Source organism: Neofelis nebulosa, chromosome 3 (assembly GCF_028018385.1).
Source record: "Neofelis nebulosa isolate mNeoNeb1 chromosome 3, mNeoNeb1.pri, whole genome shotgun sequence".
NCBI classification, from domain to species: domain Eukaryota; kingdom Metazoa; phylum Chordata; class Mammalia; order Carnivora; family Felidae; genus Neofelis; species Neofelis nebulosa.
This window is the reverse complement of record NC_080784.1, coordinates 66,086,929-66,102,007: the sequence shown is the minus strand read 5'-3', so window position 1 is coordinate 66,102,007 and position 15,079 is coordinate 66,086,929. Positions and strand designations below refer to the sequence as shown.

Below are 15,079 nucleotides of genomic sequence, written 5' to 3'. Positions count from 1 at the left end.
TTATTGTTCTTTTCTTACTGAGACTGGGCTTATTTTTCTTGAGAATACTCCTTGGATTCTTGCAAGCCTTTGTTTAATTTTCATACTTCTGAAATAGTTGATTTCAACAAGTTTTGTTAGTATTCTCTGCTTTTATGGAAAAGTAGATTTTCATAGGTCCGTATGCCATTTTGGAAGTTGGTTTGTATTCTTGATGTGAACAATTCATAGGAAAATTTTCTTCTTAGGAATACAGAATGCATATGTAATGCCCTTTCTTTTCCATTTCCTTTCCCTTAGTCTCCCTTCTCTCGTCAGCAGCCTACATTTTATAATTTGCCAATTCGCCCCTACCCTCCATCTTTGGCCTGTAAGCGTCCCCAGGAACTGCTGTAGAAACAAATAAATAATTTAAAATGAAGTTACAAACACAAAAGTCATCATTTTGGCTATTTTTAAATGGCCTTACCATTTTAATAAATGGTAGATACATTTCCATACTCGCTGATAGAAGCCAGCATGTTCATTGTTATGTATTAATTCCTTACCCAAGACCTAAAGGCATATTTAGTAAAGGTTAACTCTTCCACAGTCATTTGGCTAGAAGTTTTCTGGAAGAGAATAGACAAGTGTTGTGATAGTATAATCAAATTTTTCTTTTTCTTTTCATAAAGGTTATTATGATGATAGCAGTATTGCTTTAAAACAGTACTTTTCAAACTTAAAGTATTTATATGTCACTTTCATGAATTTTGCAATGTCTTTTGACATAATTACCACTTTTGTGATTTTGCAGTCCTTTTACCATCTTCTAGTATTTCACAAACTTAGGTGAACATGAGATACCCCTGTAGGGCATATTAAAATGGTTTGTTCCCACCCCTGGAATTTTACGTCAGAAGGTCTGGGGCAGTGCCAGGATTTTACATTTCTAACAAGCTTCCAGGTAATGTTGATGCTATTGCTGCTGGTTCAGGACCACACTGAGAACCACTGACCTATAGTATTATTAACTTAATATTCTTTTGGAACCTTTTTTCCTTACTTTTTATTTTTCTTCAAGGAGACATTTGATCTGTATTAAAACCAAGTAGATACTGTTGCCTTCCCTGTATGGTCTGAGCCTGAGGCATGCTTGCTTTATCCTTGGTGGAAAGATTTGGCAAAGGTTGTAAGACTTGTAAAATAAACTAATATTGAACTAAGTTTTCTTTTTTTTTTTTTAGTTTTCTTTGTAATGTAATTAGGATCAAAAGACAATGAGGAAAAAAAGTAACTTGCTTAAAGATGATTTAAATCTGTGTCCATAAGAAACTTAAAAATCAGCTTATGTAGTACCGATGGTATACATGCAATATTTTAGCAAATACTGCTTTAGAATTTGGCTAAGTTCTTCAGTTCACTGAAGTGAGCTTAGTGAGCCTAGAATCTTTGTATGTTTTCAGTTGTATTCAGGATTTTATGCATTGATTTACAGAATCAACATAAAAGAATTATATAAGGCTAAAACTGAACAACATGCTACTTGCTATATAACTTATTCTATCCAAGGAGGTTCCATTATTGGCCAAAGCTCCGTTTTTATAGCACAGAGTTGAAAGGTAATACTTAATTTTTTCTGCTTGGACAGCGTTCTAAACAGGTTTTTCTCATTTATTTTAAAGAAGTCACTATTGTAACCATTAATGGCTCCAGAAGCAAACAAATGTACAGTTTTATTAGTGTCTAATGTATTTTATGAAACAAGCTTACTCCTGTCATAGATGTCCGTTTTTTTTCGAGTAGCAGCATCATTGACCATGAGTTATATTTAATTTAAATGGCATGATCACAAATATTATCCGAAAATAATGCTGATCTACCTGCACTAGAGTAGTACTTCCAGCAAGACAGAAAGGCTGAGTTGTATATTTTGGAGAGATGGTTGGTGAAAGATACTCAGACTCTTGGGACAAACTGTATGCAAGATGATAGAAAAGGTACCAGTAAGACTTAACTTGAAGTGCAGGTGCCCATGGCTTCTGAGTAATGAATAACAGTTATCAAATACTGCTTTAAATACCTATTGCTGCATGAGAAATTATATGCCATTTTAGCAGCTTAAAACAGTTTCTCAGTCAAGAATTCCAGTGTCACTTAACTGAATGCTTCTGACTCAGTCTCTCACAAGGCTACAGTCAAAATGTTGACTGGGGCTACATTCATCCCAGAGCTTCATAGGGAGACGTTTTGCTTCCAAGCTTACTCCCGTGGCTGTTGACAGATCTCAAGTCATGCATGGCTGCCTGTTGGCCGGAAGCATCAGTTCCTTGCCACATGAGCCGCTCCACGGGCTACTCACAGCATGGTAGCTTGGTTCCAACAGAGAAAAGGCTCTGAGATAGAACAAGAGAGGGTGGCCAGGATGGAAGACAGTCAGAGTGACATCCATTGTGCTATTTTATTTGTTAGAAGTCACTGGGTCTAGCCATCCACACTGAAGGACGTGAATATCAAGACACAAGAATCAGTGGGGACCATTTTAGATACTATCACCTTTTGTTAACTATCTGCCTACTAAGATATTTGGTTTTCTGAGGAACAAAGGCAGCTACAGTTCCAGTCTCTGTACTTTTATACAGAACTGAGGATTCTTTGTACTGCTTCCTAAGGTTTCTTTTTAGAGAGAATGACAAGTGAGGGGAAGATCAGGGAGGATATCTGTTATGTTGCATTGCCTTTGACTAGTGGTAGAAGGATAGAAAACCAGACCAAGCTGATCACCTTGACTTTTACTGATAGACTCTGATTACTTAAAGATAGTATAGGAGTGAATAGCAACAGCTGAGAGCTCAAACATGTTCTTCAGTATTTGAATGCTCTGATTTAAGACTGTTTGCAATGTTGCTTCTGTTCGTATTAAAAGAAACTAGTATGGTTTGAAGACTAGACTAGTACATTGCAAATAATGCACAATTACGGACAGCAAATGGCTATTCTGTGTCATGATTTTAGCTTTATTTTATGATTCTGAGCTTAGCGATATTTTGTTGGTGTATACTGTCATGTCTTTTCCTGCAGAGTAACCAGCAAAGAACTCTACATACCAAAACAAAATGACTTAGTATGGAAAATTAACAGAGAAACTAAGCCTAATAAGTAAAAATCTAGGAAACAACTACTTTTGAGAATTAATCTCAAATCTCTCCACTTTTCTGTATCCCAACCGATACCACTCTAGTTCAGGCTTCCATTTAGTTCGTTCAGAATTATTGCAACCTGACTTCTTTTTAAAACAAATTTTTTTAATGTTTATTTATTTCTGAGAGAGAGACAGAACATGAGTGGCGGAGGGGCAGAGAGCGAGGTAGACACAGAATCTGAAGCAGGCTTCAGTCTCTCAGCTGTCAGCACAGAGCCTGATGCGGGGCTCAAACTTCCAAACCCTGAGATCATGACCTGAGCCGAAGTTGGTCACTCAACCAACTGAGCCACTCAGCAACCTGACTTCTAACTAGATTCTTTCCTCTAGGCTTATTTGAAAGGAATGAATTTTTCTCTTTCTTGTTATGAAGTATTATTTTTATTTTTTATTTACAATTTTTTTAATGTTTATTTTTGAGAGAAAGAGAGAGACAGAGATAGAGTGTGAGTGGGGGAGGGGCAGAGAGAGGGAGACACAGAATCTGAAGCAGGAGGCTCTAGGCCCTAAGCTGTCAGCACAGAGCTCGATGTGGGGTTTGAACTCATGAACTGCAAGATCATGACCTGAGCCAAAGTTGGGATGCTTAACTGACTGGTCAACTAGGTGCCCCTGAAGTATTCTTTATTTTTTAAAATCAACTTTGAAGTATAAATCACATTCAGTAAAATAGCCATATCTTCATTGTACAGATTTGAGTTTTTGACAGTACATTGGTGTAATCACCATGATTAGTGTATATGCATTTTCATTCTTCCAGAGGATTCCCTTGTGTATTGCTCAGCCCATCCTCACCCTGTACCCTAGACTCGGGGAACCATTGATTTGCTCTTTATTTTGATGGGTGAGATTTGTCTTTCCTATTGTTTCATATAAATGAAATGATTATAATTTTTTGTGCCAGCTTCTTTGTAATGTTTATGAAATTTTCCCATGTAATTTCATATATTGTCTTTCTTTTTTATTACTGAGTAGTATTCCATTGTTTGGAAATGCAGTTTGTTTATTCATTCACCTTTTGGTGTTCATTTGGATTATTTACAGTACTGGGCTATTATCAGGTTCTGCAAAGTACGGGTCCAGCGATCTGTTTTTATTAAAAAGTTTTATTGGAAAACAGCTGTGCCCATTCCTTTTGTATTATTTGTGGCTGCTTTCAGGCTAAAATGGCAGAAATAAGTAGTTGTGACAGAGACTGACCACATGGCCCACAGAGCCTAACCTGTTATTCTCTGGCCATTTAAGAAAAAATTTGCCAGCCTCTGATATTATAAATAAAGCTGCCATGAACATTCATGTACAGTGTTTGGGCATTTGTTTTCATTTTTCTTTCAGTTCCTAGAACTGGAATTTCTGGGTCATGTGGTGAACGTATGTTAAAGTATATAAGAAATTAAGTTTATATGAAATAAGTTATAAAAACTGCTGGTCATATTATAGGTATCACGTTTAAGTGTGTACGAAATTGCTTTTTCCAAAGTGATAGTATTTTATATTTTCACCACCAGTGTGTAAGAGTTACATTCTCTCCATATCCTCTTACACATGTTGTATTATCAGTTTTTTAAAAATATTTTAACCATTCTGGTAGTTGTATAATAGTATCCCAGTATGATTTAATTTTGTACATATTGATGACTAGATGATATTAAGTATCTTTTTATGTGATTGTTGGTCATTTGTCTTTGATTTGATTAAAAATCTGTTAAAATCTTTGGCCCTCTTTGGTATTGGGTTGTCTTATTAGTGTTTGTAATTAGTGTTTGTATATTCTAAATACAAGTCCTTTGTTAGTATTTTGTATTATGTATATTTTAATCCGTTCTGTGCCTAAAGTTTTTTTTAATGTTTATTTATTTATTTTGAGAGAGAGAGAATACGTGAGTGGGGGAGGGTCAGAGAGAGAGCTGGAGCTGGGAAGGGGCAGAGAGAGAGAGAGAGAGAGCGCCTGTGTGCGCATGCACACGAGTGAGGGAGAGAGAATCCCAAGCAGGCTCCACACTGTTAGCACAGAGCCTGGCATGGGGATTCAAACTCAGGTACTGTGAGATCATGACCTGAGCTGCAATCAAAAATTAGATGCTCAACCTACTGAGCCACCCAGGTGCCCTTGTACTTAAATTTTTTTTTTTTTTTGAAAAAAGGCTTCATTTTATTTCTTCAATTTTCTCATTGTTTAATGTGGGAGGATAAATCTGGTCTGCTTTGTTAGGGCAGGGACAGTAGTTTTTTGTTCATTGCTATATCTGGTGGGTATCACAAAATGTGGCAAAAACTAGCTATCCAAAGGTCTCATCTGAATGAATTAGTATTTAGAATACCAACAATCGTGGGATCACATATTACCCATACTGTTTTCTGAGAATAGATGAGTTCTTTGTTATAGTTCTTTGCAAATTATGAAAAGTAAACATTCTGTTTTATTCTTGTTGAAGTTTAAAAGGTGACAGTAAGGCATTTTAGCCTTGGTGCCTGCATTCCATCTTCTAGAAGGTATTCATTATTACTCTTTTGTGCACAAGTATTATCCACCTGAACATTCGTAATCCAGTCAAGCCTTTTTTTTGTGTGTTTTCAAAGGTGATTTGCTCTATAGGTGTCCTTTGGTCGTTAGTCATTGAAGAGCTAAAGAAAAGTTTCTAGTAACATTGTGTTCCAGCGATTTAAAAGAAAAGCATGATGTTCAGTGTTTTCGCACTATCAGAATTAATTTCATATGTATAAAAGAATGATCCTTGAATTAAGGTTCTGTGGGCAGTTTTTTGTTTGTTTTTGACAGATTTTTAAAACTCGCTTTGGAAATTTTCTAACACATTATGCACCTTTTTTTCCTCAAGATTGAAGAATGAAAAGGCATTGCGTCTCAACCTTATTGGTAAGTAGATTTACTTATTTGACACTCTGGCTAGAGGATAGTGAAATTCTGCTATATGCCTATTTTTTTGATTCTTCTAGGCAAATACTATTTTTATCTAAATGAATTTTTTTTTACCAGATTTAATTAAAACCCAACAAAGTAAAATCAATCATTAGCTCTTAGAAAGCGTTAATAATGTCTACTCAGTTTTTTCAGAAACTATTTAGTTTATGTTTACCTACCTATATCTATCTATCTCTGAAGTTTAATTCTACTCCCTAATGATTAGAATTAGGAAGGATTATGGCCTAAGTATTTTGGAAACAGCATCTTGATGTGGATACGTGCATCCTCAGTCTGTATCGCAGTGTCATAATCTTTTTGTCATATTTATTGTTAGTAAATTTTTACTTATTAGCCCGACTTAAAAATAGTGACCCTTAGGCTTTATTTGAACACTCCTCTCCAATGCTTTCTCAGTTAATAGAATAGTATTTCTAAGTAGGTCATCCATATCTGGGGTAGGGTCATTTCTTGATCTGTAATTTTGAGAAATCTAACTGAATATGACCCTGATCGTCAGATTTACTCATAAGGATGAGGTGTGTTAGCTCGTTGATAATGTTGGTCACTCTTTGCACAGTGTCTAGCAGCTCTTGTATGGTTAATATATTTAGTGACTTTGAGGCCCTGGACAGGTTACTTATTCTCATCTGTGAGTAGGGATAATAATGTACTGATCCTCATAGGATTGTAAAGCTCTTGACATAGAGCCTGATGCTTATTAAATGTTCAGCAATGACCATCTTCACCATTAATCTAATCAGGTTTGTTTCATTATTTTAGAAAAGTTCTGTCCTTTGCTTTTGAAATACTTAGAACTTCATGTTCTGTTATTCTTTTAAAAAAAGAATTTTTCATTCTTACTGGACAAGAAATACACAGAAAAGCATCTCTTCCACCCCTGTCTCTTCCCCAAATTAAAATGTGACAATTTGATTTCTGACAGACTGGTTTATTTAGCTTTGAGCCCACACAAGCCTTTGTATTTAACATTGAAATAAATTTTGATACTATTTTAAACACAGTGATGTTGAAAATTATAATGAATACTCATTGCATAAGTTGTTGAATGATCTTGGTACCTGTTGTTACAGGTGAAAAGCTCCAGTGGTTTCAAAGTCATCTTGATCCCCAAAAAGCAGGATATTCAAAGAAAGATGCTTGTGAATTAATTGAAAGGTAAACACTGGGCATGTTATGAGCAAAAGGTCAGAAAAGAGGGACTTGTTCAACCTGGTTCTTCAAGAGACAGAGTTCTATTCTGGATTTATAGAGGAGTAAACGGACTTTGTTATCTGAAAGGCTTTAAGATTCACACCCTGGCTTAGCCACTCTAGTAGGTTTGTAACCTTTCTGAGCCTGGGTGTGTTAGTTAACCCACCCAGTTAGTTCCTGGGGGTCAGGAAAGGCTTCCTAATGGAAATATTGTCTAAACTGACACCTGAAGAGTAAGAGTTAGCAGGTTGAGGTAAGTTAGCTGAAGAGCCTTTAGGCAGAGAGAATCACAGATAAGAGCGACATATGTAGTGATCTGCCAGACATTTGTTAACAGGTTCAAAGAGGGCATTGTGACAAGTACAGCTAATTAAGGACCTCAAGTATCATTGTAAGTTTGGACTTTATCGAAGGACATTGGGAGCCACAGGAAGCTTTTTACAGCAGGCACCTGAGATGGTCGTATTTAAACTTTAGAAATGTCACAGTAGTGAGAATGAGGATGGATAGCCTGAAGGGGCATGGTTTTGGCCAGGACACTGTTGAGGGGCTCATGAAGCAATCCAGGCAAGAGATGATGGTGGTCTCTGCATCATTAGTAGCAGTATGGTGAAGGGAAATGAAGACTCTGGAGATATTAAAGAAGGTAGAAAGTCTCGCTCTTTAGTGAAAACTTAGATGTGGCATAAAAGGGACAGAGTAGCATCAAGGAGGACACCTACATTGTTCACTTGGCCAACTGGGTGGATGGCTATACTGTTTCCTGAGGTAGAGAGCCAGAGATGGAGCAGGTTTGGTGGGAGATGAGGGGGACTGGGGTGAACATAAGTTCACTTTTGATGTGTTAAGCCTCCATGGGACATCCAAATGGAGATGTCCAGGGGGTGGTTGAATATGAGGATCTGGAGTTTAGCAGATACTTGGAATAGCAGGCAGTGATTTGGTTGCTGGAATTTCAGAAATGGTTGGGTTATCCAGGAAAGGTCTGAAGTCTGAGGACTCGAGGAACTCAGAAGAATACAAAAATTTCAAGGACGGGTGAAGCCTGGGGTTTATATTTTATTTATTTATTTTTTTTTTAAATTTTTTTTAATTTTTATTTTTGAGACAGAGACAGAGCATGAACAGGGGAGGGGCAGAGAGAGAGGGAGACACAGAATCTGAAACAGGCTCCAGGCTCTGAGCTGTCAGCACAGAGCCCGATGCGAGGCTTGAACTCACGGACGGTGAGATCATGACCTGAGCCGAAGTCGGACGCTTAACCGACCAAGCCACCCAGGCGCCCCTGGGTTTTATATTTTAAATGAAGTAATGTCAGCCAAATGTACAGACTTGTAATTCAGGTTGCTTTCTCATTTCTCAGGTATTTAAATCGATTCAGCAGTGAACTAGAGCAGATTGAATTACATAACAGCATCAAAGACAGGCAGGGAAGGCGGCACTGTTCCCGGGAGACAGTCATCAAGCAGACAATGGAGCGTGAGCGGCAGCAGTATGAAGGATATGGTCTTGGTGTGTTTTCTGTGATTTTATTTTTACTCTCTAAAATACATAGCCATATCAGATTTATAATTCATTTCAAATGCTTAATTTTTAAAATTCTGTTTATTTAGTTTGTTTTGAATTTCTTCCTCTGATTTCCTTTCTTTTGTGAGTATATCAAACAATTTTTTACTTCATTTTTTTCCTTACATTCTCAAAACTGTCACTTGTGACATTGACATCGTATCTTTCTACTGTGACAATAAAGCTTTCCTCTCCCTCTGGCACATACCTAATTTGCTTTATTGTGGAGTTATTGCCCGTCTCCAACTACATCTGTGTTCCTTTAGAGTGGGTGCTGTGCCCTCCCCGTCTTTGTAATTCTTACAGGACCAACCTTTATGGGTTGTAGTCATACTTGAAAAACTGTAAAATCGAACATTCATTCATTCATTGTGGCATTTCTGTGTTGCTGGTTTACTAACATTTTCAGAAGAAAAGCACTTAAGTGAGGGTACTTAAGGCTTGCAAGGCCCACAAACAGTGATGACACAGAGGCAACATGGCCTGCAGATGGCATTTGATTGACTTATTAATTGCCATTGTAGAAAAAACCTGGTGATTGCACATGAAAAATGTAGATTTCTGGCTTCTTTTTAAAAAATGCAAATGGTCTGGCAGCATAATCCACTATAGTGGAGTAACAGCTGTCCCTTTTAGATTTGATCATATATTCTTAAGTTTGCCATGGTCCTGTACATTCCTTCATTCACATTCCATTCCTAGTCCATGTTATGATTGCATTTATGGTACATGGATTTACTTAAAAAGCATAGTATGAACGAAACACTTAATAGCAAATTAAATTTTTAAATTTTGGTAATAATAACACTGAAACACTGACCCTAAAGGAAGTATCTTGTGGATAACTGTTGTGTTGATCCCAGCCTATTGATAGTGGTGCTGTCTGCTAGACATGCCTGAAGCACCCACCTGGGCGCCTGGTACTTGTGGTGAGCCCCCATGGGCATTTCCCCAACCGGAGCCAGTGTTGTGGTAGGACCAGGTTTTGTGGTTCTTACTAGGATTGCGTGATACACCTCAGTAACAACAATCATCAGGGGACTTTGGGAAAAAAAGATTTATTACTCACAAGTCCTAGAGGGTCCACAGCACAACCCAGGGCATACAGGGAGGACGAAGGTAGAGAGAGGGAGTGTGGACCTGGGGCTCTACCTTTATTAGGATCTAAGGTGAGGTGCCAAGGGTTTCACAGGTTCATTCTTTTTTTTTTTTTTTTTTTTTTTTAAATTTATTTTTGGGACAGAGAGAGACAGAGCATGAACGGGGGAGGGGCAGAGAGAGAGGGAGACACAGAATCGGAAACAGGCTCCAGGCTCCGAGCCATCAGCCCAGAGCCTGACGCGGGGCTCGAACTCACGGACCGCGAGATCGTGACCTGGCTGAAGTCGGACGCTTAACCGACTGCGCCACCCAGGCGCCCCTCACAGGTTCATTCTTTATTGCCAAATTAGAAACACAGCAGTGGGAGTTAGGGCGTGAGAAGGGAAAAGTGGGGTCACTCGAGTGTTTGGTTACCAGGGCTTTCTGAAAGGGAACTTTCACGGATGGGGGCGGCCTGGTTTCTCATCTAGTTGTTTTGCTGTAGCTGTGTCATACAGCTGGCAAGACTTTTATTTGAGAAGGGTGTCTGTGATACGGATGTCTAGACAATCAAAAGCTTAACGTCAGGCACCTACACTACAATAATGCTAGAAACCCTGAAGTAGTTGGTAGTTCCTCTTCATCATCTGTAAGAAGTGCGTTCCTAACTGAAAAAATAACAGAAAATAGCTTTAGAACTAGATAGATCTGATTTAAACCCTTACAGCTTACTATTAAACAGGACAAGTTATTTAAATCCTCCCCTCCTGCAGCTTTGTTTTCTTCAGTTTAAACATTGCAATAAATAGCATACCTACTTCCACAGGTTGTTTAAAAGTTACATAAAGTTTGATTTATCAAAGTACCTGACACAGGAAGTTGAGGGAGAGCTTCAACTACTCCCTTTCATGGAGTTGTCACCATCAGACTGTAAAATTTGTTTATGTTCGTAGTCTCCATTTTTCCTCATGTTCCATTTTCTTTGTAACCCACTTTAATTAGCTGTCGTTTCCACTCAACTAACAGTACTGGCAAATAGTTGCTATACTGGGCATTGATTCTCAGTCAACTTTTCTGCATCATTTGATACAGATGATCAATCATTTCATTTTCTTGACACACGTTTCATTTGGTAAAGAAGACCCTTTCCTACTTGTCTTTCTAGGTCACTGGCCAAGACTTTAGTGTCCTAAATTGACTCCTCCTCTTCACAAACTAAATTTTGGCCAAGGTCTCTACTTTGGGGGCCTCTTCTTTTTATCTGTCTATACCAGTTCCTAATGGATTTCATTCTGTCTTGGTTTGAAATACTGTCTACATGCCTATAATTTCAAAATTTTTATCTGTCAGTGCTAACTTGTCCTTAGAACTCCAGATTTGCATTATCAAAGATGGGTTTCTTAAAATCTCTACTTGAATGTCTTATAGGCATCTTAGACCTGACCTGTCCCAAAGCAAAGTCCAGCTCTTCTCCCAAAACTTTCTTCTCCCACATGATCTGTATTTCTGGCAGTGGCATCAGTTGTTCAGGTCAGAAGCCCATGCATAGTCACTTTTACGCTCCATCCATATCCTCAACAAAATACATTTTGCGTCTGATAAATTCTACTGCTACTGTCACCACCTCCCTAGTTCGAGCCACCATTGTTTCAACTGTACCATTGTAACGGCCTCCCAGTTGGTCTCTGTGCTACTGCTCTTTCCTTCTAAAGTCTGTTCACCATGTAGCCAGCAGATTAATTAACAGGACGTGGCCAAGGTCAGACATGTATTGGTGATTGAGTCAGCCCAAAAACTCAGATCCGGTGTTGTTTCAGGCGTGCCACAGTGCTGCTTCCAGTGTCAGGGAGTGCGTCTGGTGAATAAGTCACCTTCTTAAACTAAGCCCTTTATACTTCCAAAACTTACTTTTCATATAGCATTACAGCAGTGCTTTGAAATTTTGTTTTGCTTTGGATGTTTTTGCTGTCACTTTTGTATGTGAGATAATAAACAAGGAAACTGTAAAGTGTTGTAATTTAAAGAACATTGCTTAATGGATGTAAATTATTTTCTTTTCTAGAGATTCCAGACATTGTAAACGCAGGTAATCTGAAAACTTTTAGGTAAGTCTGTCTCTTTTTATTACTCCTTGAAGCTGCATGTAAAATACATGAGACATAAACTTTCTTCCCTTATGCACCTAGAACTTTGAACTTAGCTCTAATGAGCTAAAAAAAAAAAAAAAAAAAAACAAACCTCAAGGGTTTCTTTTAACTTTTTCTGTTTTATCAAAGTAAGGCTTTTCCTAACTTGTGTTTCTTTGAAACACCTGATGTACACTGAAATGATAGTGACATGGTGCTTTTATTTATTTTTAAAAGAAAATTTAGATACCTTAATATAATACCTAAAAGAACTTGTTCTCACTATTCTTCCCCAGTTCATACTTTTTAAAAGATAACCTAACAGCAACAGACTTGATGGCTCAGAGTTCTTTCAGAAAGGATGGTTATTGGGAAGTGATCCCAGAGAAAAAATTAAGTCATCAAGAACTAGTTAGTCTGGTAGTTGAAAGATTGAGTTTTCTAGTGTAACAATAACATGTTTTTTGTTTCTGGAAATTACTGTGATTTACCACCATGTGTGAAAAGAAAAATCTTTTCTGACTGCATTTTGGAAATTTGCCAGATATGATCAAGGTCCTACTTTTTATTTATTTATTAAAAAGTTTTTTCATTTTTATTTATTTTTGAGAGAAAGAGAGACAAAATGTGAGCGGGGGAGGGACAGAGAGTGCGAGGGAGACACAGAATCCAAAGCAAGCTCCAGGCTCTGAGCTGTCAGCACAGAGCCCCATGTGGGGTTGGAACTCCTGAACTGTGAGATCATGACTTGAACTGAAGTCGGACTCAACTGACTGAGCCACCCAGGTGTCTTAGTTCCTACTTTTTAGATTCTTGAAACCATATGGCCAGACTGAAGATTCAGGTTAGGGAGAATAAAAGAATGGAACAGAGCCTCCTTCTAACTTCTGCCTAATATTTTCTTGAATTGCTTTTTGGAAGTTTTGGACATGTGGGAATCTGTGTGCAGTTATAGCTATTATAGGTTAATGAGAAGATGCAAGAAATATGGACAAAGCGGACCTCAGTTCTTGGGACTCTTTTTTTTCCTAATGCATTTATGTTGTTTGTTTCTAGTGCATTTGAATCTACTATACATTCATAAGCTTTGTTCTGCTGCTTTTAGAGTTTTAAATACATTGACTGTTTCCCCATCTCACACCCCAGCAACCCTCTGTGTGTACTCTCTTTTGTTTAGGGAGTGGGATTTGGATCTGAAGAAATTGCCAACCATTAAAATGAGAAAAATTTGTGCTAATGATGCAGTTCCCAAGAAGTGCAAGAAGAAAACTATTATAACCGTAGACAAAGATTTAGGGGAATTGGAACTAAAAGATGAATCCAGTGACTCAGATGAGGAAATGACTGCAGTGGCTTAATTGTCCTTTATTTCAGTTGAAAGTAAATAAATGGAAAGCGTAAAGTTATATTTGAACTGATTATGGTAAATAACTGTCTACATACAAGAATTTGCCATGTAGCTTATCATCTTTCATGATGAAACTCCCATTTGCGGTTTCAAACAGTGTTATGATTTTCACTTAAAAATAAGTGTTACTTTCCATTTACATTAAGTTGCTAAAATAGATACAGTGAAATAAAATAAAAGTACAATCTAAGATCCATTTAACCTGATTTTCCTGGGCATAGGGAGTGATCTGAATAAGGGAAAAAAAAGTTTTAATTTTTTTCATGTTCACCTTGGATCACCTAATCTCAGATTGTGGGGTATGTACAGCAATGTGTTTTCTGAAAGAGTCCCGTGCATACTTCTTGAGTAGTGGTGATAACAAAATTGTCTTTCAGTAATGTGTTTCACTAATCTTCCTCTTAAATTAAATCTGTTTTCTTTCCTTGTAAGATAGGGAAAATGTGATATGGAATAAATACACACTGATGGGTTGTACATTATTTTTATTATCTTTGAGCCAGAATTTAATGGTAAAGAAAAAAATGGTGACTATTTTCGTCATGTTAGTCTCCCACACTGTAATTTGTTATCTTTTAACAAATAAGATAAGTGGTTGCAGGTTAACTCTTTTTGTTTGTATATTTCCTGCTTTCTCATGAAGGCTGATAGGTTTTATCTGTGGAAACAAAGATCAGAGCATCAGTTATTGCGATTGTGTTATTTATTCTTCTGAGTGATACACTAAATGACATATAATATAACTCAGTATTTCAAATATGAAAAACATGAATGTTAGAATGTTGTTCTTTATAGGACTTGTTAAATGCAGTTATCTTTTAGGCTGTTTTCTAAGGGATACAATGCAAGTATCTGAGTATATTCAAGAATATAAATGTAAAAGGATGCTATAAGAGGTTTACTAGACATCAACTAAGTCTTGTTAACAACTTATTTAAAATATTACAGCTTTTTTTACTATTGACAATTAAAAATAAAATTTATTTCCATAATTTCACTTCTTAAAGTTCCAATTATTTCATTTTCAGTGTTTCATTTCAGTGTTTCAACTGTTGCTGATTTGCTTTCTTTAGTAATCTTTGTAAGAGTATGGTTTTATGGTTAGAGAAGTTCCTGTCTCTTTAGTCACTGGAAAGTGTCCTTTTTTTGGGGGGGGGGGTTCATTTTTGTTTCAAAATGGCTATAAACACTGAATCTTTTTTTTTCTTTCAATATATGAAGTTTATTGTCAAATTGGTTTCCATACAACACCCAGTGCTCATCCCAAAAGGTGCCCTCCTCAATACCCATCCCCCACCCTCCCCTCCCTCCCACCCCCGTCAACCCTCAGTTTGTCCTCAGTTTTTAAGAGTCTCTTATGCTTTGGCTCTCTCCCACTCTAACCTCTTTTTTTTTTTCCTTCCCCTCCCCCATGGGTTTCTGTTAAGTTTCTCAGGATCCACGTAAGAGTGAAAACATATGGTGTCTGTCTTTCTCTGTATGGCTTCTTTCACTTAGCATCACACTCTCCAGTTCCATCCACGTTGCTACAAAGGGCCATATTTCATTCTTTCTCATTGGCACATAGTACTCCATTGCACATAGTACTCCATTGTGTATATAAA

The 15,079-nt window shown here is 37.4% G+C and overlaps 1 protein-coding gene across 3 annotated transcripts in view; it reads left to right on the top strand.

Moving 5' to 3' along the window:
* TMA16 (translation machinery associated 16 homolog) overlaps positions 1 to 15,079 on the top strand; it is an 86,761-nt gene that overhangs the window by 14,289 nt on the left and 57,393 nt on the right. For 2 of the 3 annotated variants that reach the window (XM_058720987.1, XM_058720986.1), the window contains exons 3-6: positions 5,998 to 6,035; positions 7,175 to 7,259; positions 8,659 to 8,807; positions 12,004 to 12,046. In XM_058720987.1, coding sequence (XP_058576970.1) covers positions 5,998 to 6,035; positions 7,175 to 7,259; positions 8,659 to 8,807; positions 12,004 to 12,046 — 315 coding nt within the window. Of the gene's footprint in view, positions 1 to 5,997; positions 6,036 to 7,174; positions 7,260 to 8,658; positions 8,808 to 12,003; positions 12,047 to 13,244; positions 14,468 to 15,079 lie in introns of those variants that run through there. The other variant, XM_058720985.1, reaches the window with a different exon arrangement.